Source organism: Populus nigra, chromosome 3 (assembly GCF_951802175.1).
Source record: "Populus nigra chromosome 3, ddPopNigr1.1, whole genome shotgun sequence".
In the NCBI taxonomy this organism is placed as follows: domain Eukaryota; kingdom Viridiplantae; phylum Streptophyta; class Magnoliopsida; order Malpighiales; family Salicaceae; genus Populus; species Populus nigra.
This window is the reverse complement of record NC_084854.1, coordinates 4,316,680-4,340,249: the sequence shown is the minus strand read 5'-3', so window position 1 is coordinate 4,340,249 and position 23,570 is coordinate 4,316,680. Positions and strand designations below refer to the sequence as shown.

Here is a 23,570-nt window from a genome sequence, read left to right as displayed (position 1 = left end):
AATTAACCAAAGCATAAAACAAGTCTTCATAGTAAGACTCTAAACAGAAAGCATAGTATACAACACAAAGCCATATTATTACTCTTATGCTCTTGCTCATTTATTATACTCTTCATATCTTTGAAACAAAAAGTTATGAAAGTTCACTCTCCAACTTATAAGATCAAAAATCAAACCTAACCTTTTAAGGCTCGTGAGATTAATCGAGATATACGTAAACTGGTTCAGACACCTACGTTAATAAAAAAAAATAATCATGCCTAACCACTCCACCAACCTAAAATTATAATCATGAAAAGCTAATTCTAACCCTAAGTTTTCACAAAATTTAATGTAATATTTTTCTGTGATACCTCAAGATTTGCCTTGATGGTAAAGGCTGTGGCCTATTCCGCCTTCGGGAAATTATTCTCCTCTTTCCAAAGTCCATTTGCGGATGATCTCTATGACAAAAAAAAAAAAAAAAAAAAAAAGAACCCAAAGACAAAGAGCATTCTTGGATATAGATGGTCTTTTCATTTATGATATTAACAACTAATTAATCGATATTTGGACTTTAGAAATTCACTCTAGGGTAAATTTCAATTTTTATTTAAGGTTTATTTGTTATCTTAACCCCACTTAAAACTTTTTATTTAAATTAATTAGCTTTCAAACAATTTGTTTCAATTACGTCCATATCTTCACTGCTAATGTCTGGAATATTAATGCATACCTGAAAATTGCTTGGTCTAGTTGTAAAGAATCCCTGGAGGATCGAGGTTGATCTTGGATTGCATGCTCTCAAAGATGGATTGGTGAAGCAGAATATCTATAGGGTTTTTTTTTTTTTTTTTTGCCATGGTTTTTTTTTGTATATAATAAATACGCATGGACCAGACGTTATAATTAAAATCTAAGATTTTTTTGTTTATTTTGTTAAACTATATCACATGAATAAAATCAAAGATGTTGCAAAACAACATGAAATTAAAATTAAAAATCTTGTATTTTAAACTAAATAAACTGAAATTCTTTTAATAATCTAATTCAAGTAATTAAATTTTAAATATAAATTAATGTTATTATATAATTATATAAGGAAAGAAAACAGGGACATGTCTTAATTACTGCTTATTGTCAACTAGTTTGATTCCTCATGCTAGTCTACGAGATAAAACATTTTTTTCTCAATGCAAAAAGGATGTTGGCATTGTTTATGTTTTTTTAGCATTAATTTTTTTAAAAAAAACTAAAAAGTTTATATGTACATTCAATAAAATAAATTAAAAATTATATGTGCCGGTAAATAATAACAATTGTATTAATTACAATAAAAAATTGAGTCGGAAAGTGATATAAAAATGTTATTTTCTAGAGAAAAAAATTGAATATTTGTTTTGGTTTGAAATTGAATCCCATGAATTTTAATTGGTTTGAATAGATAAAATTAAAATATTTGTTTTGGTTTGAAATTGAATCCCATGAATTTTAATTGGTTTGAATAGATAAAATTAAAATTTATTTTGTTAAATTGAGCATTAACTCGATGTCGAAACTTATTATTAATATTGCAAAAATATCATATAAAATAAACTAAAATAAAATATCAAACTCAATTCTAAATCAACTTAATTTAAAATGATTAAATTGAGAGTGAAAAAAGTTAAGTGATAAAAAATATTAAAAAAAAATTATGGATAACAATTACAACCCATCTTAGATTGTGTTTAATTTTCTCTTATATTGAATTTTATTTTTTTTAAAAAAATATTTTTTCTTCTTGCATTGCCTTATATGTTCATAATTTTAAATATTATTTTATGGTTTACTGAACATCAATTTTGCAAAATCACCCTCAATTGTTAAATAGGAAATAAAATGATACAATAAAAAAATAAAAAAAAGAACACAAATAAAAAAGAGGCTTAAGATATGTTTAATGAAAACAAAATGACCCACTTTTTTTAAAAAAATAAAAACTTGAATGGAAAAAAATACAATAAAAAAGGACTTGAATAAAAAAAAGTTAAGGTAATTCATGTTCATATAACCAACATTTTTTTTTATCTTAATTGTTTAATTGTTTTTTTTTCTAATTATAATATTATAAAAAAAGTTAAATAGCATGAGGATTTTACTATAGCTTTAGACATATATTATTGTGGATTGTGACAATAAAATTGCATGGATATGTTGTGTAATTAAGAGGATCATGATGACATTTTAGTATTTTTCATGTTATATATTTTTTATTTTTTAATCGAAACGTTGTTGCCTCGTCTTTCACACGTCCCAGTGAGTAGGTGATTCTTGCGCCATTAAAAGGAGAGTGAAACGCTTCACAGAGGTCAAATCTAGTCATTCATCGTATATCATTAGATGCGCAGCTGTATTCTTATTCACATGATGCGGCGTGTATAAACATATTATTTTTTCTTGCTTTTCTCTCTACTAAAAACTAAAATGCATAATTGTCCTTTCCTTGCTTGTTGTTTGCTTGGGTCTCATAATCACCAGACCTAGACGTCATGGGTCTCAAGTGTCATGAGTCTAGCATAACTGCAAGATCTAAGATGTTTGTCTCATAATCACCAGACCTAGACGTCATGGGTCTCAAGTGTCATGAGTCTAGCATAACTGCAAGATCTAAGATGTTTGGATCTGGTATGATTGTCATACTCCAGACCTAAAATGCTTGAATTTGGTATGATTGTTAGACCCAAAACGCTTAAAATATTCTTTATATTTTTAATATTTTTTTATATTTTAAAAAATAATTAATATTAACCCACTCTGAAATGCATTATAATATACTAGTAATGTAGCTTATGTCTGAGAAGACAGAAGAGAAAAAAAACTTAAATTTAGCCTTCATAATCTTTTCTAACAAGAAATTTCTTTTCTTTTCCTTCTGTTATTTAATCTTTGAATGACAAGACGAGGATAGGTGCATGCTGATTCCAACGGACAGAATACAATCACAAGAACCCAGTGCCGAGACGTTGCCCAGCAAAATTAGCCAGCCCCGTCACCAGTCACCGGAACCCACAAAACAAAACCATCTCCCTTCCTTTCCTTCCTTCCAGATCCAGACAAACGAACTCAATTAAACAAATTAACATTTCGATATGCTCTTCTCCGGTCAATTGTAATTCAACAGATCTACAATCTCCTCTATAACGAAGTCCAAAACCCTAAGTAACCCATCTTCATCCAAAATTATGGAGATAACAGAAAACGGACAAGACATGTCATCGGCGGTTACGAGTCTCCTCCCTCTCGCCTCCGTTTCTCAACAACCTTACGTATCTGAGCTTCTCTCATTCACTCTCGATCGCCTCCACAAAGTACGTTACATTTATTTTTTTTTGAAATTATTATTATTATAGAGAAAGCTAACTGAATCTGTTATTGGTGGTTGAAAAAGGAGCCGGAGTTACTTCGGGTAGATGCGGAGAGAATACAGAGGCAAATGCAGGAGGTAGCGGTGGTGAATTACCGTGCCTTTATTGCAGCGGCTGATGCTTTGCTTGCTATTCGACAACAAGTTTCTTCTATTGATAACCACCTTGAATCTCTGGTACTTCTCTTGATTTTAGTTCATTGATTGATGCATTGCAATTGTAAAATCCGAAGTGATTAGTGATTAATTTGTGATTTGGAAGGAATTAAACATTATAAATACATGATTTGATTAGTACTACTTCACGGATCAATAAATAATTTGCTGGTTCTAAATGCATGTGTGATAATGAGAAGAGAGAGGTGTTAAGAGTATTTTCGTTGCCAGTCAATAGTGAAGCATTTTTTACTCGGCACGAGAACGCTAGCTTATTCTGAATTTATTTTGAGAAAGTTCTAAAATTTGATTGCAATGCCAAGGAGGATTCATTCGGTATCAGGAAGGTTGGACAGTTTCTTTTAAACTGTGAAAGAGTTAACTGGATGTGGTACCCTGGTATTACTGGAGTTTTTTTACAAATTAAGAGTAAGGTTTATGTATGATTCTAGAAAATTCTTTTTTCGTTATAGGTATTTAATATGACGTAATTACTGAATATTGTCTTAGTAACCTTTATATATGTATTTTTCAAGTGCTTTTAAGAATATGGATTCTTTATAAATCGATGTTTAGTTTGTTTGTTTTTTCATGGCAGATAACTGAGATCCCAAAGCTGACATCTGGTTGCACCGAGTTCATTGAATCTGCAGAAGAGATTTTGGAGAAGAGGAAGATGAACCAAACATTGCTAGCAAACCATAGTACATTGCTTGATTTGCTTGAAATCCCTCAACTTATGGACACGTATGTGTTTTACACATTCAATAAGGTCACGCGTTATAGTTTAATCAATATCTAACATGGTAGATATGGTGCTTCTCAAGCTTCTACTGTAGACTAACCCTTCATGCATTTCTTGATTGGTAGTGCTGATTGGCCATCATATCCATTTTAAACTATGTGCAGTGATCCAAGTGTACAAGTTAAGTTGGGAACTAAGAAACTGTTCTAACTTACCCGATTTACCATTTAATTAAACAATGTAATTGATTGATCGTGGTAAGTTTAGACACTTCTTAGAAGGTGAATTTTGCTTGCCCTTTGGAAGACTGAGATAGGAAGAAGAATTTGTTTCACGAATTTGTTTCACCTAGATGGAGAGGAACTTGGAGGATATGGTCCTCATTTTTATTTTTATTTTTATTTTTGTTATTCTTTGGGTGTTTTCAATGGAATATGTTACTATTGCTTTCTAAGAATTTTGTGCAGTTGTGTGCTTGTGTGGTATGGATACTTTTCTTTGGAAGGAAAATTTAAACAATTCTTAACAAATTGATATTTTATTCTGAAAAGTGTATTAAAGATTTTTAAAAACTAGATAGGACCTGGCAGTTGATTGGGGACCTGATATGAAAATGGCTGATGATTTTCTAATTGTAGTATGGCACTGAAAACTTCAACAATTCTCGTTATTTTGCAGGTGTGTAAGGAATGGAAATTATGATGAAGCCCTTGACTTGGAAGCATTTGTTTGCAAACTGTCAACCATGCACCCCAAGTGAGTGATGTCCATGTCATTTCCTTGCCAAATGATATTATTTTTTCCATTTCTTTTGTGAAAGAAAGCTTACTTGGAATCTGTTTATCTCTGAAAGATTGCCTGTTATTCAAGCACTGGCTGCGGAAGTTAGGCAGACCACCCAATCTCTTCTTTCTCAGCTTCTTCAGAAACTTCGCTCTAATATTCAGGTATTATGCAGCAGTCAAAATATTCAGGCTTATGAGATTTTGAACAAAATGCAACTTAATTGTTATATGCGAAGGATTGGATTTTAATTACACAATTTTTTGGTTGTGCCATAAAACTGCAGCTGCCTGAATGCCTCCGAATTATTGGATATTTACGTCGCATAGGGGTTTTTAGTGAGTACGAAATGCGTTTGCAGGTAAACTCACAAATTTCTTTTGTGTACAGTACTGATTTGGTATTCTAGGGTTATGCTAAATACAATTCCTTTTAACATTTCCAGTTTAATATGCTACTGGATTAGATACCATGTAAGCTGATTGTATGCTTTCTTTAGTAGATAATATGCTTGCACCTGACAAGATTATTTTTTTTCACAGTTTCTGAGATGTCGCGAGGCATGGCTTACTGGTATTCTTGAGGATCTGGACCAACGGAATGCTTATGAGTACTTGAAAGGGATGATAAATTGCCATAGAACACATCTTTTCGATGTTGTTAACCAATATCGAGCAATATTTGCTGATGATACCTCAGGGAGTGAAGAAAATTATGATGGTGGACTTCTTTTTAGTTGGGCTATGCATCAGATTACCTCACACCTTAAAACACTTAAAATCATGCTCCCAAAGATAACCGAGGGTGGGTCCCTGTCAAATATTCTCGACTCATGCATGGTAAGAATCTTGCATTGATATTGGATAAGTGCATTTGTTGTAGAATTCCTTCGAGCCTTTGCTGCAAAAAATTATCTGCGCGTGTCTCTTTGATAATTTAAACTTTCTGGTAGACTGTCATCATTCTCCTAGCTTTTTTTGGGTCACGTATACAAGTCTCCTATTCTATTTTTTCTTACGAAAGATTGAATGAAAACATGTGTTTCCCTATTTTCTAGCTCACAAGAGCGCATTATCAGCCCTTGTTATAGAAGTAAATTGTATTTAGTTAGGGTCTTGACACTTTCTGCATACAGAATTTGATAATGTATTACATTTTTTTTGTTGACAGTATTGTGCAGTGGGACTTAATTGGGTTGGGCTGGATTTTAGGGGCTTGCTTCCACCTCTTTTTGAGGAGTAAGGATACATCTTTTGTTTTGTGTTATTTATTTATTTTTTCTCATGTTTTCCCTTTTCAAAAGTTGATTTTGGTTATGTTGCAGGGCAGTTCTTAATTTATTCTCTAAGAATATGAATACAGCAGTTGAGAATTTTCAGGTATATGGCAAGTGTACTGAAGTTTGGGTGTTCTTTCTTACAGTGGCTTGAGTTTTTTTCCTCATGTTTCTTCTGAATTGGTTATTAAGAACTTCATAGTCTGGTGGTTTTATTTTCCTTCAAGCTTCTTATTGCCTGGTATTCGTAACTTGATGTCTTTACTCCAGCTAGTTTTGGATTCACATCGCTGGGTTCCATTACCAGCAGTTGGTTTTCCATCATATAGCATTGGTGAAGAACAACAAGAGGATGTGACCCCACCATCTTATCTTATGGAACATCCACCTCTTGCAGTGTTCATTAATGGTAAGTTTGAGATGCACTCCTAAACATACATTCTCCTCTATTGTGAATTTCAGTTTTGTAGCTGATTACCTTTATAGTGCAATACAGTTATTTTATAAAAGCTGAATTATTCAGAATTCATATTAGATATTTGAGTTTCAAATACAATCTTGTTGATAAATGATACATGATATTCTGAAAGATAGATGGACTTGCACAATGACAACAATGATGCATACAGAGACTAAATCATTGACTTTTTTCTGTGTTAACTGAGATTGAGTGTGTTCTCAGGGAAGAGTAGATTGAATTCCAGGAATACATGTATAGGTGCTTGAAAAAAATAGAGCTTTGGTGTTTCAGAGAATTGCTTGTTCTTTGGCACTGACTGCTGTGTCTTTCTGATGGGTTAGGTGTATCTGCTGCAATGAATGAGTTACGTCCTTGTGCCCCAGTAAGTTTGAAGCATGTGCTTGCTCAAGAACTGATTAAGGGATTGCAGGCTGTTTCCGATTCTCTATTGAGATATAATGCAACTCGGATGCTCAGAGACAATGAATCTGGACTTTTTCTCTCACTTTGCCGGTCATTCATAGAGGTGTCATTGAGTTAAACTGGGTTGATTTGATGCTCATTGAATGGAATTTACAACCTCGCATTCTTACAAACCCCTTTTGCAGGTTGCTTACCCACATTGTGCCACATGCTTTGGTCGCTGTTACCCAGGTGGAGCTGCTCTTATTATGGATGTGAAGAACTTGTATGATGGAGTTGGCCGTTTGCTGGCAACTTCTTCTAGAGAGCTGCAAAGACCTGCCAATAACACAGAGGGAAAGACGATAACAGAAAATGGGGACCAGCTTGTGGTGGAAAATGGGGTTACTCCAGAGGTAGAACCATCAGGGGTTGCTATTGCCGATGAAAAGGATCAGATAAGCCCAACTGTACAAATTGATGAAAAGCAAGGTGATTCTGTAGCATCTGTGTGAGAAATCCAACCCTGTCATACATGCAGGAAAAGAAGAACAAACAGCGGTAAACGCCCATCACTAGTATGCTTTTCTTCATTCGTTTTATCTTCTGAATTGGATCTCGCCATTTGCTATATCATGTCAAGTGATTATTATTATGATTTTTGAAATATTAGTTGTATGATTACGAGAGGAAGGATTGTTTCATGAAGGTGGGCACAATAAAGCAAAATGTTTATAGGCCTAAATGTTGTAACATTCATAGCAAGGCACGTTTTATGTCCCCTCTTTTTAGGCGAATACCAGTAAAAAGGGACAAGTTCTGATACTTGTTTTTTTTTTTTTTTATGGAAATATTTTGATTCCTGGTGTGCAGATTTTAGCCACCTTTCACAATAAAGGTGGCGTAACCCTTAATCAGATTTGATTAAATGGCCTGAATGTTAGCAAAGTATCTGCCCAGGCAAGATTATAGCACTCACAGCCTTCTCTGCCTCTCCATGGCCTGCTGCTTGCCTTTTCTCATCTGCAGGTTAGGAAGCTGTAATAAATAATGTACGTCCGTAAAACAGAACAAGTGCTGCACATGAAGATGCAAAGGAAAATTGAAACTATTGCATTGAAAAAAAGAGAATTGGAGAGTCAGATATGATGGGGTGGGTGGGTGTTAGATTTGTCCGAAAATTGGTCACAATATAATAAACCATTCAACTTTGCAAAAATAGTTCTTCTCTAATTAACTGGAAGAAATATACTTGGGGGATAACTGAAAGCACAGAGTGTAGAGAAACCTCTTGAATTCTCTATCGCGATATTTTAATCTCATAGCTGATTAATTAGCGGTGGCAAGATATGTTTTTTATGAAGTTTATTAATTAATCCTACCAGCTTTACTTCATCTGCTCTCTATTTTATTTATCTCCCACGAGTCTATTCACGTTTGATTGAACCAAAAAAACAGCCTATGTCCTGTTCTTTCTATGATCGATATTGGAATTTGTTTTTAATATAAAAAATATTCATATTGGTAACTTGTTTTTTTTTATATAAAAAAATAAATTATATTTAATTGATCTAATATGACTCGGTTAACTTAGCGATACTGCAGGAGACATCATAACAAACTAGTTTTTAAAAAAGGTGAAATTAGAGGGGGAAAGAGAAGTGGCAAATTTTATAGTAACTAAAAACCCTAATTAGTTTTTCAGATATATTGGATAAATGATTGATTATATGATTGACCATATATTTTTTCTTTGCTCTTGTTTGTGTCCACTGGTATAAGAGTTCATTGATTTTTGATGGTTTTGATTGGAGGTCGTAGAGCTCATGTATTATAATTCAACTATTATTGATGATTAGTTATTGGATATTGTTAAATAATCATGGTTAAATAAGATCATAGAATAAGATGTGCTCGTTGTAGGAGGGGTGATAAAGTTTTTTTTTTTAAATGCAAGTAATACAAGAAGACGATATCATATAATCATCGATATTTTAGTATTTAAGGATAAAATAGTAAACTTACTCATTACTCATATTTCTTGTGAATTCTTAATAATAGACCAAACAAAACACATTGTTAATAATTTTCACTTTTAATCAAGAATAAATATTATACTTTTAGCAATTACATTCCTAGTAATCATATTGTTATGTTGGGTTTAATATTGTGGTATAGGGTGTTTTTTAAAATGCTTTTTATATGAAAATATATCAAAATATTTTTTTAATTTTTTTACATCAACACATCAAAATCATAAAAAAAAAATACTAAAAAACATAAAGTCAATGTCTTTTCAAGTAAAATGCGCTTTAAAATTCACCAAAAAAAAGAAATTATCACACTCTAAAATACTAGATAATTAGCCCTGTGTTATGTTACAGGTTGGACCAAAAAAAATTTGAACATAATAAAGAATTTTCAAGCAACGAAAACTTTTTAATAATATCATTAAACCTTACAAAGTGGGTCAGTCTTGAAATCATATGACTCTTGTCATTGCCTAACATGAGCTTTAAATTAAACCATTTGGGAGTTACCTTGAATGAAGCATTTGACTAGGCATGTTTAAAAGTAACCTAGATAAGTGTTAAAACGTAGTTTAACTTCTGTAAGTTTTTTTTTAAAATGACATTTAAAAAAAAATATTTGGACAATAACATGTTGGATTGACTTGAGTTAACCAGTCAAACCCGAAACTCAGATCATACACTCTATTGGGTTTAGTAATTTTTTTATGTAATTTTTTTTATTTAATTATATGATTAAAAAAATATTCAAAAAAATCAAGCACCAACTCAAAACCTATACATTTATTTGAGACTGTAATAAAATTATAGAAAACAACTCAAAAAAATTATAAAACTCAATTCTCAACCTATAGAAACAAAAGGATGTTATTTATACTTTAAAAAATAAATTAAAAAAATATATGGATTGATAAATAAAAAAATAGTTCTTAATAATAATTAAATATTAAAGCGAGAAGTTAATCTTTATAATATAAATAAAAAATAGATATACATACAAATATTTTACACTAACTATCATTTTCATTTAAAATGTTTTAATTCATTTTATCTCAGCAACTAAATGTTGTTGCTAATAACAAATAATTTTTGTTTTTATATAAAAACTTTATATAAATACAACTAATTCATATAAAATATAAGAGGAATGAAATTTAAGATAAATCAATTTAATCATTTTGAAATATCATGTAACTAAAAATATAAAAAATAAACCACTATTTAGAAAGCAAGGCCATTTCAATAAAAAAATAAAAAAAAGTCCAAACATCCTTTTTTCTTTTGTGTCAAAAAGAAATGATAGCTTTTTGATTTGTGTTTTTTTTTTATGAAGCATACAACTTGTAGCCTACTATGTTGCCACCTAGAATTTGGGCATAATTGTTGTGGCAAAGAATCAAGAAGGGTTGGTCTAAAAATTTATTTTTAAATTATTTTCATCTAAAACTTCTTAAAATTACTATAAAAATCTTTATAAACCCTCTGCAAACCCGCTAAAATCAAAATAAACTAAATTTTCATAACTTAATTTTGATCAATTTTTTAAAATAAGTTTCCCAAAAAAACCAAATTCTTAAAAAATATATTTTTAACAGTTAATTTCTAGTCATTTTGTAATATTTGGCCATTTTGTTTATTATTGTTTTGGTATTGATAAATTTGAAAAAAAATAAAATAAAATCAATCAATCAAAAAAAAATTGTAGTGATTAAAATGTTATTAAAAAAAATCATAACCAATATAGAAAAAAATTAATTGCATAGTGTTCTTTTAAAAAAGAGGGAATTTTTAAAAATTAGAAGCTAAAAGGAAGCAGAAAGTTTTTAGAAAAATTAAGAAAATAATAAATGAATGTGAAAGATTTTAGAAATTAAATATATAAAAAAATATTTTAAGTAATATAAACAAATGATTGTACACAAATAATTTTCCCTCTCTCTTTTTAAACTCAAGAATTGAAGATTTTTTTGTAAGAGTGACCATGAAATTGTTTTTATATTTTCATCCTCTTTTGTTGAATTGTTTTTTTTTTCTTGAATTAATTTTTAATAAACTGATCGTTAATTTGATACTAAAAGATTGCAATTGAAAAAATAATTGAGGATGAAAATGAATATTTTTACCTACCGTGGGTTGCTTCAATGTTTTACCTATATATTTTAGAATATTTTGTAATGTAATTGTAATTGACGTCTGAAATGGGCAGAATTTTTCTTTTCCATGCTAGGGGTTTTAGTGTACAGATGCGACATTAACAAGTTACAAGTAAATTGGTAAAGGGATGACATTGAAAAAAGAAACAATAGTACAAGGACGAATATCTCGTAGTCACGTTTAAACCAGGGGGGAAAATGAAGTTTTACTTTTACTAAAACCCCTCTGCTGGGGCTCAAAAAACAAAACCCTAATTTCAGAACTCTCTCCCTCTCCATTGCCATCTCTCACTCAATTTATTCGTTGCTCCACATCTCATTTTTTCAGTAGTAAAGGTACAATTTTATTCATTTACTCTATTTTATATTTTCGTGTTTGATTGAATGAAAAGCTGCACTTTATGCTTAACTTTTCCTTGATTTGTGATTAAAGTGTTTGAATTTTCTGTGAAGGGCTGTGCAATGGAATCCAATGTGGAACAGCAAAGCCCATCTCAGAAATTTCAAATATACTCCACTGCTAACACTGGTGTCACTCCCTTCTGGAGAGGTCTCTATATTTCTTTTTCTCAAAAAGACAAAATTTCTTACATAAAAATTCGTTGGTTATTTTAACTTAACTCTGTATGTTTTGTTTCTGGGCAGAAAAGTATGAAAGGGATGCTAAGAAGTATTGGGATGTTTTTTACAAGCGACACCAAGACAAAGTAAGCATCTTTAGTCATTTTGATATTTTCTGCTGGGATAATTCAACTTCTTAATTCGTTTTTAAAGTATTATGCTTGAAGGGACTTGGTGCGATTTTGAGTTATTTTTATCTTATGTAAGAAAGTTTTGAACTTATTATGGTTTGTGAATTGCACTAGTGGTCTAATTTACTTTCGGTATTATGGATATTGATTATCATTGTTCTTCAGTTTTTTAAGGACCGTCATTACTTGGACAAGGAATGGGGTCAATATTTTGCAGTAAGTTGAAAAAAGATAGCTTTTTTGTTTGTCATGATGGTTGGCTGAATTTTGTAATCATGTGAAATTATTGACATTATTGATTTGGGATTTGTAGGGCGAAGAAAGAAGAGTTGTTCTTGAGGTAAACAGAAAAATTCCTTCTCTGCACAATGACTTTTCTAATCTATACTATTTTGGTTATTGATAACTCCTGCTGATAAACAGGTTGGCTGTGGAGCTGGGAACACCATTTTTCCTCTTGTTGCTACCTACCCTAATATTTTTGTCCATGCATGTGATTTCTCACCGCGCGCTGTTAACTTAGTTAAGGTCTGATCTCTTACCCTTTACTAGCTGATTTATTGCAATGATGTATGATTGAACATATTCAAGAATTTTACTATTTCATTTTGTTTTATTTTTCTGTAAGAAGTAACTGTATTAATCAGAACTATACATTAGATCTGGCACTTATGTTTTATGAAGGTAAAGTTTTAGAACTGATAGTGTGGTTACAAGTTATTACTCTAAAATTTTAAATTTCTGCATTATTGACACTGTTCTCTTGATGTATCGAGATTGGACATTATATGCTCAGGTAGCTGCAATAGTATTTATCTAAGAAATTCTTCTGCTCCTAATTCTGGCATCGTGCATCGCAATTGCAGTTGTCTTGACCCATGTCCATTAAATATGTAACCAATATTGACTCATATATCCTAATTCTTCTCGCATAAGCCCCCACCCTCTCTCTGAATATAGTGAACCACCATTTTTGTTTTCATATATGTCTCCACTATGAAGAAATATGATAGATTGCATTACAGTTGACTTTTGTATAATCTGGTATGATTGCATACATTGCAAGGGTCAAGGAAGCATTGATCTATAAAGTTCTTCAAGATCACACATTTCTTTCTTTGAGATTAATAGTTGTTGTTTTGATTTTGACAATATGTTTTATCTTCGTCAAGATTCTGTGTGCTGAACTTAGAATTGTGCCTTTAGTTTATAAATTGATGAAATAGTGGCATGATCTTAGTGGGCATTATGTTCTATTTTGATCACATATGAAGCTTGGCAAATTTTACCTTGAACTCATAATTTCTGTTTCTGCATTTATTTTTTACTGTCTGGTTATAATCCGTATTTTTTTTAGCATAAGTAGGTCTTGTGGTGAATAGATCTCTATTGCTTGTTGCAGACTCATAAAGACTACTTAGAGACATGTGTTGGTGCATTCGTATGCGATCTGACTGTTGATGACTTGAGCAAAGAGATTTCTCCATCTTCAGTTGATATCGTGACAATGGTATTTGAATGCAAATTATTATCTACAATATTTACAAAATAACAGGATGTCACTTTGTTCAAGTTCATGATTTATAACTGCTATCCCGAGTCTCTCATTGAGAAACTTTATCGTGTTTAAATTGTACTTCTCAAGTTTCTTTCTCCTTCATTCAACTTTCTGACTTTTTAAGTAGATATTTGTGTTATCTGCAGTGTCCCCTGAGAAGATGCCTCTAATCCTGCAAAACATTAAAAAAGTAATGAAGGTAAATTTTTGTAGCTGTAAGTTTCAACTTATTAACTAATCAGATAAATTGATTAATTATGATGAAACTCACTTTTTTCCTTCTTCAGCCTAATGGTTATGTGCTGCTTCGTGACTATGCTGTAGGGGACCTTGCTCAGGTTGATCTGCACTCTTCTTTTTCTTTTGGACTTTTATTCTATTTGATTAGCAGGTCTTTATAGTTCTTTGTTTTACACCACAGCCCTCTTGGCATTTATGGGGCTGAGTTTTCAGTGCTGTTGCCTTTCTTTATTCTCAGTTGATTTATTTAACGAGCTAGATAAAATATTTCGCTCATGGTTTTTGTCTTGGTGCATCTATACCTATTAATGTGGGTCGTATGTGTGTAAACATGAGTCTTTCTCTACCTAGTTGCTTCAGTGGTTGTTGGCCTTATTCATAATTATCTTCTCTCATGATGGTCAACAGGAAAGATTAACTAGCAAGGATCAACAGATTAGTGAAAACTTTTATGTCAGGGGTGATGGCACTGTAAGTTTCAAAATGTGTGCATCCATTATTCTTAGCATTCCACTAATCTAGTTTGGAAATTAGCTATAATTTTATTCCTCTGGCTTCTTTTCAGCGTGCTTTCTATTTTTCAAATGAATTCTTGACAAGTTTGTTTAAAGATAATGGATTTGATGTTGAAGAACTTGGTTTGTGCTGCAAGCAAGTTGAGAATCGGTCACGTGAAATAGTGATGAATAGGTAAATGATGAATATCATGGAGAAGAAAACAGAACTCCTGGAAAGTCAAAGTCATTTGTTTATATATATATATATATATATATATATAAATTATGTGGAACTTTTCCTTCTAGTTTTCTTCTTTTAATACCATCTCGTGCAATTTTGCCTGATTTCAGGCGTTGGATCCAAGCTGTATTCCGATTTTCAGACAGCTCAAACTATTCTGTTAGCAAAGAATCTGCAATCGAGGAAGCCCTCTGTCAAGAAAATGTAAAGTCTAATGTCAAGGAAAGCACATCACAGTACCCTTCAAACAATTTTGAGATCGATATGTCTGAGGGTGTGGCAGCTGAAATGTTTGGAATGTCTCCTTCCAATGATAATGAGGTATGCTCCACCTATTTCCTTTTATTTCTTGTTTTGTCCAATTGCTGATAGATTGTGGTGTAAGAATCTCTGATCTTTGCTTCACGAGATTTATTCTTTTCTCAACTAAGCACGATGCATGTGAAGCGTAAGTGTATATATGCCATTTAGAAAAAAGGATATAACTTCAGACATTAATGTATTTTTTTGTTTTTTTTTTCCAAAAGGTGATTCACGTTAATCTTAGGGACCAGAATTTCAAGATTAATGTTCTGTCAAAAGAGTATCAGCATACTTGTAAATCAACAGGATTGATGCTCTGGGAATCAGCTCGTATGATGGCTATGGTGCTAGCAGTAAATCCAACTATTGTTGAGGGGAGAAAGGTGTTAGAGTTGGGGTGTGGCTGTGGGGGTATATGCTCAATGGTTTCGGCCAAATCAGCTGACCTTGTAGTTGCTACTGATGGGGACACAAAAGCACTTGAACTGTTGTCCCAGAATGTTGCTTCTAACCTTAGACAGCCATCCCTTGCAAAGCTAATTATGAAGAGATTGGTGTGGGGAAATACAGAACATATAGAAGCCATCAAGGATCTCAATCCTGGAGGCTTTGAAGTCATAATTGGCACAGATGTTACATACATTCCTGAAGCTATTCTGCCCTTGTTTGCCACTGCAAAGGAATTAATTTCATGTGACAGTAATGGTGGAGACCAGGAACCAGCTCTAATTCTCTGCCATATCTTTCGCCGAGTCGATGAACCATCGTTGCTTTCAGCTGCATCTCAATTTGGTTTTAAGCTGGTTGACAAATGGCCATTAGGAATTCCGTCTAATCCATCTCAAAGCATTGTAGGCTCTTGGTTCCCAGAGAATGGTCGTGAGGAGTACATCCCAAATGCAGCATTGAACATCATGTACTTCCACTTGCAGTGAAGCCTTGCTGTGCTACCATTTTACCTCTCTTTCTTTTTCTCATTACATCGGTCTGATTTATAGCTTGAGTTGTTAAATCCATATTTTATTGTAGCATGATCGTGCACTTTAACCTTTCATTTTTCTCAAACCGTTATGATTTGTTGTGCTTGTACAAGATCCAAATCAATTAGCAAAGCAACTCAGAATAATTGTCACACTGAAATAAAAGGATCCTTCGTTTTTTTTATATTTTTGGATTGAACGGAAAGCCATTGTCAGTTACCCCCACAGGGTAAGGCAATGGCTTGTTACCTTCGAGTGGAAAGACATTTAGATCCTGTCGCCCAGAAAGGGAGGGTTTTGTCATTTGCACTTGGCAGTGATATTTTTAATCGTCAGGGAAGATTACTCGTCCCCCTTCCTAATCCGCAGTTCTTATCCTCGAGAAAAATATGAATTCAAATCACTTGTGATTGAAAAATCATCCATCCTCTGTCACTGAAGGAATTAAGATTATTAAGTGGTCTTCTTTTTTTATTTTCAGAAAAGATTCGCCGGTATCTTCCTCCCTGACTGAAAGCAATCATATAGTGTTACCATTGTCGGATTAAACAAGATGATCTTCTATTAATAAATCTGTTAGTTTTGATTACAGTAAGAGTAGAGAGCTGTCCAAATTTAATTAGAGACCAATATAATTAAATAGGATTTACATTTATGGTATAAAAAATAATTAAAAGAATAGCTAAATTATAAATCAAATAAAATGAGTCCCTTTTTATTTTCACTCAAAAAAATTCATTTTTATCCAAAACATCTTCATTTATGCATTTTCTTATCCTTTCTGATATGGATCCTAAATTTTATTTTTTTACATTTCAGTCCTTTAATTTTGAAAGAGGTGAGAAAAAGTCACTGAAAACATAAAAAGAAAGGAAAAGGTCAGTTGGTCATATTTCCAAAAAAAAAACTAAATTTTGTATTAACATGTGCTTTTTTTCAAGAGGCATGCAATTGAGGTGTTTTTGAATTTTATCCTTTAAAAAAAGATTAGGGCTTGATATTTTTTTTATTCTATTAAATTGTAGGTTTTTTGACCGATTAAAAGCTGTTTTAAAATTAAAAATGAGTTTAATAAAGTTTTTAAGATGTCTTTTGGATGCTGTTTTAAGATAAAAAGGTTAAAAAATAGGTTTTTTATCCTAAAACCTTAAACTCCAACTTTTTAGCCACTTCTAGTGATTAGGATTTCAACTAGTAAGTTTTATTTTATCAAAAAAAAAAAAAGGGAAAGTGATGTTTTGTTAGCCTACTTAAAGAAAATAAAATAAATAGGCACGTTGGCCTAGCCTTCTACGTTCATCTAGGCTTTTTTTTACAGGGCTAGATGTGAAAAACATCATTTAATTAAATGTTTAAGGCCAAAAGTCTTCATCTATGCATCTTTGCTCCTTTTGATTTTAGACTTTTATATTTAGCTAGGTTCTAAACCTATATTTTGTTTAATGTTTAAGGTCCTGAGTTTTGAAGAAAAAAGAGAAAGTCATTGGAAAATAAAAAAATAGAGAAAAAATGGTTAGTTAATTCTATTTTGACAACCAAAAAAAAAAAAGAGTTGAAGTTTGTGTTAATAAATCTCTGATGATAAGAAAATTTTTATTAAAGTGTTTTTAAATTTTTATTTCATAAAAAAAAAATTGAATTGGGGTCCAAGAATTTTTTTATATTCGATTTAATTTTGATTTTTTGATTGATTTTAAGGTGGTTTAAGATTGAAAATGAATTCATGTTTAAGATTGAAAAATAATTGAAAATGAATTTTTTGAATTTAAAAACTTGAATATAACACGTTGTTTACTTAATGATTAAAAAAAAATACACGGTCTTAGTTTTCTCTCCTCAATCATCGATCGATCCTTTCTTCTTGACATCGATCCAAGAACCAAACCGTAATATAAATGAAGTTTGGAAAATATTAATTGAATAAAATTAGGGATTGAAATGGACATTATTCATAACCTATTGAGATAAAATTGAATCGCATTCCATTGGTGATAAAAAATATTACAAGGCTTTTCAATCCCATGCTGTGTTCAACCAGCAATATACGTACACTGCAATCTAGGGAATTATCATGCCATCATTTTCACCCATTTTCTCCTCATGATTGATGCGTGCATGCTACTATTTAATTACCAACAGCAGCTGTTGCGCTGTCCACTGATCGCTGTTCTATTCCCTGGCTAGCTAGCTAGCTGAACAGGCTAACTATCTCCTTTGTTTAAGCTGCAGCCTGGCAGCCATGAATATTGTAGATGTTTAGCTCTCTTATTACTTCTTGAAAAACCCTTCTGCAGTTCTATTTATTTAACCTGCAGCAATTTGACTTCTTGCAGCATGCATTTTCAAGTGAAGTGAAGAGAAGAAACGGAGAATTCACTATAATGCTGGTCACCCGTATAAACTGTATATGACTGCATATGAACAATGTCGTGAAATGGACACGCAGATTCACTGAAAAAGAATGAATGATCTTGTGTAAATATTTCATCCCACAACGATCATAGTTCGTACTGTATTTTTGCTATAACTAATTATTTTTTTCTATCATGGAAGGAAATATATGATTATATTTTGCTTAAATTAAGTAATTCCTTGCTATTGTGGTGTTCGGATGATGTTCCAAGACAAAAAAAAGATAAAATGAAACGATGAAGAGAGAACAAAGATGTGGAGTTATGTTTGGTAATAATATTGGAAACAAAACCATGTTTTGGTTGACTAGAAATAAGATAAGACAATACAAAATACAAAAAAGTATATTTTATATTTGTATTGTTTTGTTTTTATATAATATGTATATTTTACTCATTTAATTATTTTTCAATGATAATACTATTTTCCCTTTAATAATATGCAAAACACATTATTGATTTCGTAAAAATCTAGTTTATTTGTTTTTATTTTTTGACCGTAAAAAAATATTAAAGTTGTAGAGAATTATTTGACATTATTATTCAACTCAATAGGCTATCCTTAAAATCTTTCAATTCAACTTCTTACTTAACTCAAATTTAAAATTAAATTGTGTAAGAATCGATCTAACATGATCTCATTGACTTGACCGATTCAAAAACAATCCAATTAATCATTAAAAAAAGATGAAATTGACAACAAAAAAAAATCTTCTTACTAACTTCTTGCTTAGTAAGGATTTTAAGTTTAGTAAGGATTTAAAATTAAATAACATGAAAGTCGTCTTAACATAACTCTATCAACTTAGTTCAAAAATAACTTGGCCAGCTAATAAAAAAAATATAATAATTCATTATGCAATTTTCTTTGTTTGTCCATATAAAAATACCATTTAGTCATCTTAGTAAGTCTATCCCGATATACTAGAAACTCCTATCACAATATTTTGCTCAAACATGATATTTTATGAAAAATTAAGTAATATATACTATTCTAGTTGGTTTACATCTTATTAAAGATTAAATTATTACCAGCATCCTAAACGAGCCAAATATTCCAAAAAAAACCAAAGAACACCCCCGCCCTCTTTTTTTTTTTTTTTTATGGATTCCAGTATTATTCCATGCAAGTAAAAATCATCTAAAGATTGGTAAAATCCATTCTTGTACTAACCAAGTCACCACCAATAACCATGCACTGTCATATCATCTAAGAGGCTGTTTGGAAGTAATTTTTAAAAGCGCTTTCAAAAAAATTTGAATTTTTTTATCTTTAAAATAATATGTTTTTGATGTTTTTAAATTATTTTGATGTGCTGATCTCAAAAATGATTTTTAAAAAATAAAAAAAATTATTGACACACTTTTCTGAATGAAAAGCACTTTGAAAAGCAACCGCAACCACACTCCTAAACACCCTCTAAAAAAAGATATGCTCTGTAGTCTCAATCTTTTTTTTACAAACAAAGGCAACTCAAATCATTTCCTTGTAGCATATCTCATAGGTGGAGAAAAGTTTTCGTAGTTAGTTTATTCATAATGATAAGCTAGAGATTAAACCCGACCTTTTATGAACCTTTTTTACTTGGTAAATGAGTTTTTTACATCAGCAAGATGCTTAAAGGTATTAATCTGGCATATGTCACTTAATACCAAAAACAAAATTACCAGAGCTCTTCTCCGACTATAGGCTGATCAAATATGATTCATGGGATTTATAAAATTGTGTTAAAGATCCTCTCTAACAAACTCTGGTATGTTATCCAAGACTTAATTAGTGACAACCAGACATCATATATTAATTTTAGAATGACAGGTTGTTGATGGTTTCTTGATATATAGCTAATGAGATGGTTCATAACTTGAAGATTGATGGTAAAACATGTTTGGTTTTTAAAGTAGACTTCCATAAAGCATTTGACACAATTTTATAGGATTATTTAGATGAAATTATAGGGTATATGGGGTTCAGTAATAAATGGAGAAGAGTTTTTTTTTAATGAATGTCTCTCTTCCTCATACCTCATAATTGCCTATTTTGATTAATGGATCTCCGTCAAAGGAATTCAAAGTTAGTTGTGGAATTCGACAGGGTGATCTTTTATCACCTCTGTTATTCGACAGAGCTGTAAAAGGACTTTCAGTTCCTTTTCAAAGGGGTTCAATTACTGGACTTTTCAATGGTATTCAGAAGTGAAATAGAGAATGTATCTCTCATTTGTAGTGGCACTCTTGTGTTTATATATGCCGGTCAATTTACAATCACTGCAAGCAGTTAAGCAGATTCTTAGATGGTTTGAATTGTGTTCTGAATTAAAGATCAACTTTCATAAAAGTTTGGTAGTTGGAATCAACCTTGATGAACCTCACATTACAGGTATAGATCATTCTGCTATTGGTAAACATGATTAAATATGGAAGGGTAAGATGCTTAGCATGACAGGAAGGATATGCGTGATAAAGAGTGTACTTGCTTTATTACCTCTTAATTTTATGTTTATTTCCTTAATGTCTAAGGGTGTTTACAACATTTTAACGGCAATCCAACGAGGATCTCTTTCGGGTGGCGTTGCACAACAAATGAAGATTTGTAAGGTTCAATGGAAGGCTGTGATTAAAGAAAAACAAAAGGAGGATTGAGTATTGGCTCTTTATTGAGTAAGAATAAGACACTGCTTTTTAAGGGTTACGAGGGTTATGTAGTCCAACTCAAGACAAATGGAAAAGGATTGTTTGTAAGAAGTATAGTCTCGGTCATAAAACCAGGAGATCAAGAAATTGCTAAATCCATGCGAAATTGTATCAGCTTTGTAGTTCAGAATGGAAAGAATGTTTCATTGTGGAATGACAAATGGGCAGGAAATACAATCAATATCAAGCTTTCTTTTCCGAGACTATTCATGCCTACATGCACACCAGCAGCAACAGTATCAGATATGGAAGTTTGGTTGGATAAATGGAGAATGAACATGGGATTTAAAGTGGAGAAGTCCTTTACATGCATGTTTATGAATTTCAACAGTGTGAAGCTCTACATCAATTACTATCATCGACTACTCCATGCACTACAAGATAGAAATGACAGAAAGATATGGAATCTATATCCAGATGGTAACTTTATAGTCACGAATTGTTCTTCTTTAATTGACATAATTGAATTCAATGGTGTATGTTCTTTTCAAACAAGGGTCAGGATATCTACAGCACACTAAAAATACAAACTTTTACCTGGTTGGCGGTTCAAGGCAGAATCTGTACTAGAACTTTCTCTAGTCAAAGAGGTTTGCTACTAATAGAGCTTTCGGTATGTCCTTCATGTACAATTGATATGGAAACAACAAAGCATCTATTGATTCATTGCTCATTTGCATGGAGACTGTGAACTAAGTTTATGTCATGGTGGGGGGCGTTTTAAATCACTAGATAACTTACCATTTGAACGGCCTCACATGATTTTTAGGAAATTTCAGAAAAGGACACGACAACTCCTATATCTTTTGGCATTGATTGAAGTATTTGGCTAGCTAGAAATGACTTAGTTTTTAATGAGGTTCAACCTAATGCAAGAACATGCTTCTCTATAACTTTGTTTCGTCTTTCTTCTTGGTCACAGGCTAGCTAGTGAGAAGCATTTCACTTATACAGGTTATGATTTAGAAGTAAGTTCAGCTTGTATTAGTGCATGGCCTAATAATATTAAGTCAAGATATATCAATCTTAGTTCCTTACAACACCTCCCTGATCTTGTCCGCTTACCTATCATTCAATTATATTCTATTTAACACAATTAACTAGAGGTGAAATTAATTTCCTTGTTGTCACGCTCTTAATTTCTTCTTAAGTTTTTATTTCACTTACTGAAAAATACTTTAAAGTATTAAATAATCCTATCTTAATTACATAGAATACCATAAGCTTGAAGCAAAATACAAGGAAATAATTGCATGAGTGGTCTTTTTTTTATAAAAAAAAGGCACAACAGAACAGGAACAAAGAGAGAGGAGAGCCGCTCAATAAAGATCGATCTAGCTGAAAAAAAAGTTCAAAAAACATATGCGCTGAGCAAGATGCCCACGCCTAAACTCTCTAAGACTATAAAAGACCACACCCTTATTTAAGAGAAGCAGCAAACCAAAGGAGGATCCTCAAACAATTAGCGCACATGAACACCTGAACACCATTAAACAAGGATCTGCAGTGCCTCGAAACAAATCAGAAAACATGACCAAAACCTGCAGGCATTGAATTGATCAAAACTGCATAATTTTCTGCAGTGAACCATTAATAAGGCCTTACATAGATTAATTTTTTGAGTTGAACTGATTCTTTGACATAAACCAGACCACAAAATCACTACTCCATTCTCCTTGCTTGGCCACAGAGTCTGCTACAGAATTCGCTTACCTAAAGACGTCAGCTAAGACCATCTAGGAAAATTTGGCAACAAGATCATCAATGTCAACAAGAGTGTTTTCTAGTTTCCAAAGATGATTAAAGGCATTTCATGACCTCAAATATCTTATTATAAAACCTAGCTAGATATTTCCAGTGGGGGTTTTAAATTGCACTTTCAGCTTCTGTTTTGAGGGAACATCACGTGACTCATGTCAAACTTTCCTGTAGCACTAGATTGTCCTGGCTTTATATTTAATAAAGCCTAAGTTAAGCACAGATGATTTATTTATTTATTTACTAGGCCAATAAGAAGGATTCATCACTATAATAAAAGGATATGCATGTATCAGAAAGAGATCATATATATATATGCTATTACAAGTATGATGAACAGCCAGATCTAAAGTATCCTACTGACAGAATTGTTGGCCGGATCCCAAGTGGACCGGCTAAAGGGATGAAACGCAACCCTAGCTCTCTAACCCGTGTCTTCAAGAGTATCATTCCGATTCACAATTGGCACTCATGCCAACATAAGCTGAGAAGTAAAAAAAAAAAAAACACCACCATATATTAGTTAATGGCAAGTGTCAGTTGCAACCAAATAGAACCAAGAACAAGGCCAGTGTTCTACTTTTATGCATCAAAGTAGAATAAAATGGCAAGTTAATTATTAATTCTGACCTTATGGGTACAAAAGTAACGATTTATGTGTTTGAACACTGACCAATGAAGCTAGCAATAATTACAATGAAAATATAAGAACATGGATCTACAAAGAGCCAATGGAAGGAAACAATCTA

General features: G+C 32.0%; 2 protein-coding genes across 3 annotated transcripts; both read left to right on the top strand.

Annotated features, from left to right (window-relative positions):
- Positions 1–2,807: 2,807 nt before the first annotated feature.
- Positions 2,808–8,032, top strand: LOC133689851 (conserved oligomeric Golgi complex subunit 8). The gene is made up of 12 exons (XM_062109923.1): positions 2,808–3,329; positions 3,410–3,562; positions 4,140–4,288; positions 4,965–5,042; positions 5,140–5,233; positions 5,356–5,430; positions 5,612–5,908; positions 6,240–6,307; positions 6,394–6,448; positions 6,616–6,754; positions 7,147–7,331; positions 7,414–8,032. The coding sequence occupies exons 1-12, from the start codon at positions 3,204–3,206 to the stop codon at positions 7,720–7,722; spliced, it is 1,728 nt and encodes a 575-aa protein (XP_061965907.1). The 5' UTR covers positions 2,808–3,203; the 3' UTR covers positions 7,723–8,032.
- A 3,556-nt stretch (positions 8,033–11,588) lies between these two features.
- On the top strand, positions 11,589–16,143 carry LOC133688298 (uncharacterized). Of its 2 annotated transcripts, XM_062107734.1 has the most exons (13): positions 11,589–11,726; positions 11,844–11,940; positions 12,036–12,097; positions 12,308–12,358; positions 12,456–12,482; positions 12,566–12,670; positions 13,545–13,652; positions 13,828–13,899; positions 13,988–14,038; positions 14,349–14,411; positions 14,506–14,630; positions 14,789–14,999; positions 15,206–16,143. In XM_062107734.1, the coding sequence occupies exons 2-13, from the start codon at positions 11,853–11,855 to the stop codon at positions 15,914–15,916; spliced, it is 1,674 nt and encodes a 557-aa protein (XP_061963718.1). In that variant the 5' UTR covers positions 11,589–11,726; positions 11,844–11,852; the 3' UTR covers positions 15,917–16,143. The 2 variants fall into 2 exon arrangements, with proteins under 2 accessions (XP_061963718.1, XP_061963719.1); XM_062107735.1 differs by lacking the exons at positions 11,589–11,726; positions 11,844–11,940; positions 12,036–12,097 and adding an exon at positions 12,154–12,213.
- The last annotated feature ends 7,427 nt before the right edge of the window (positions 16,144–23,570 follow it).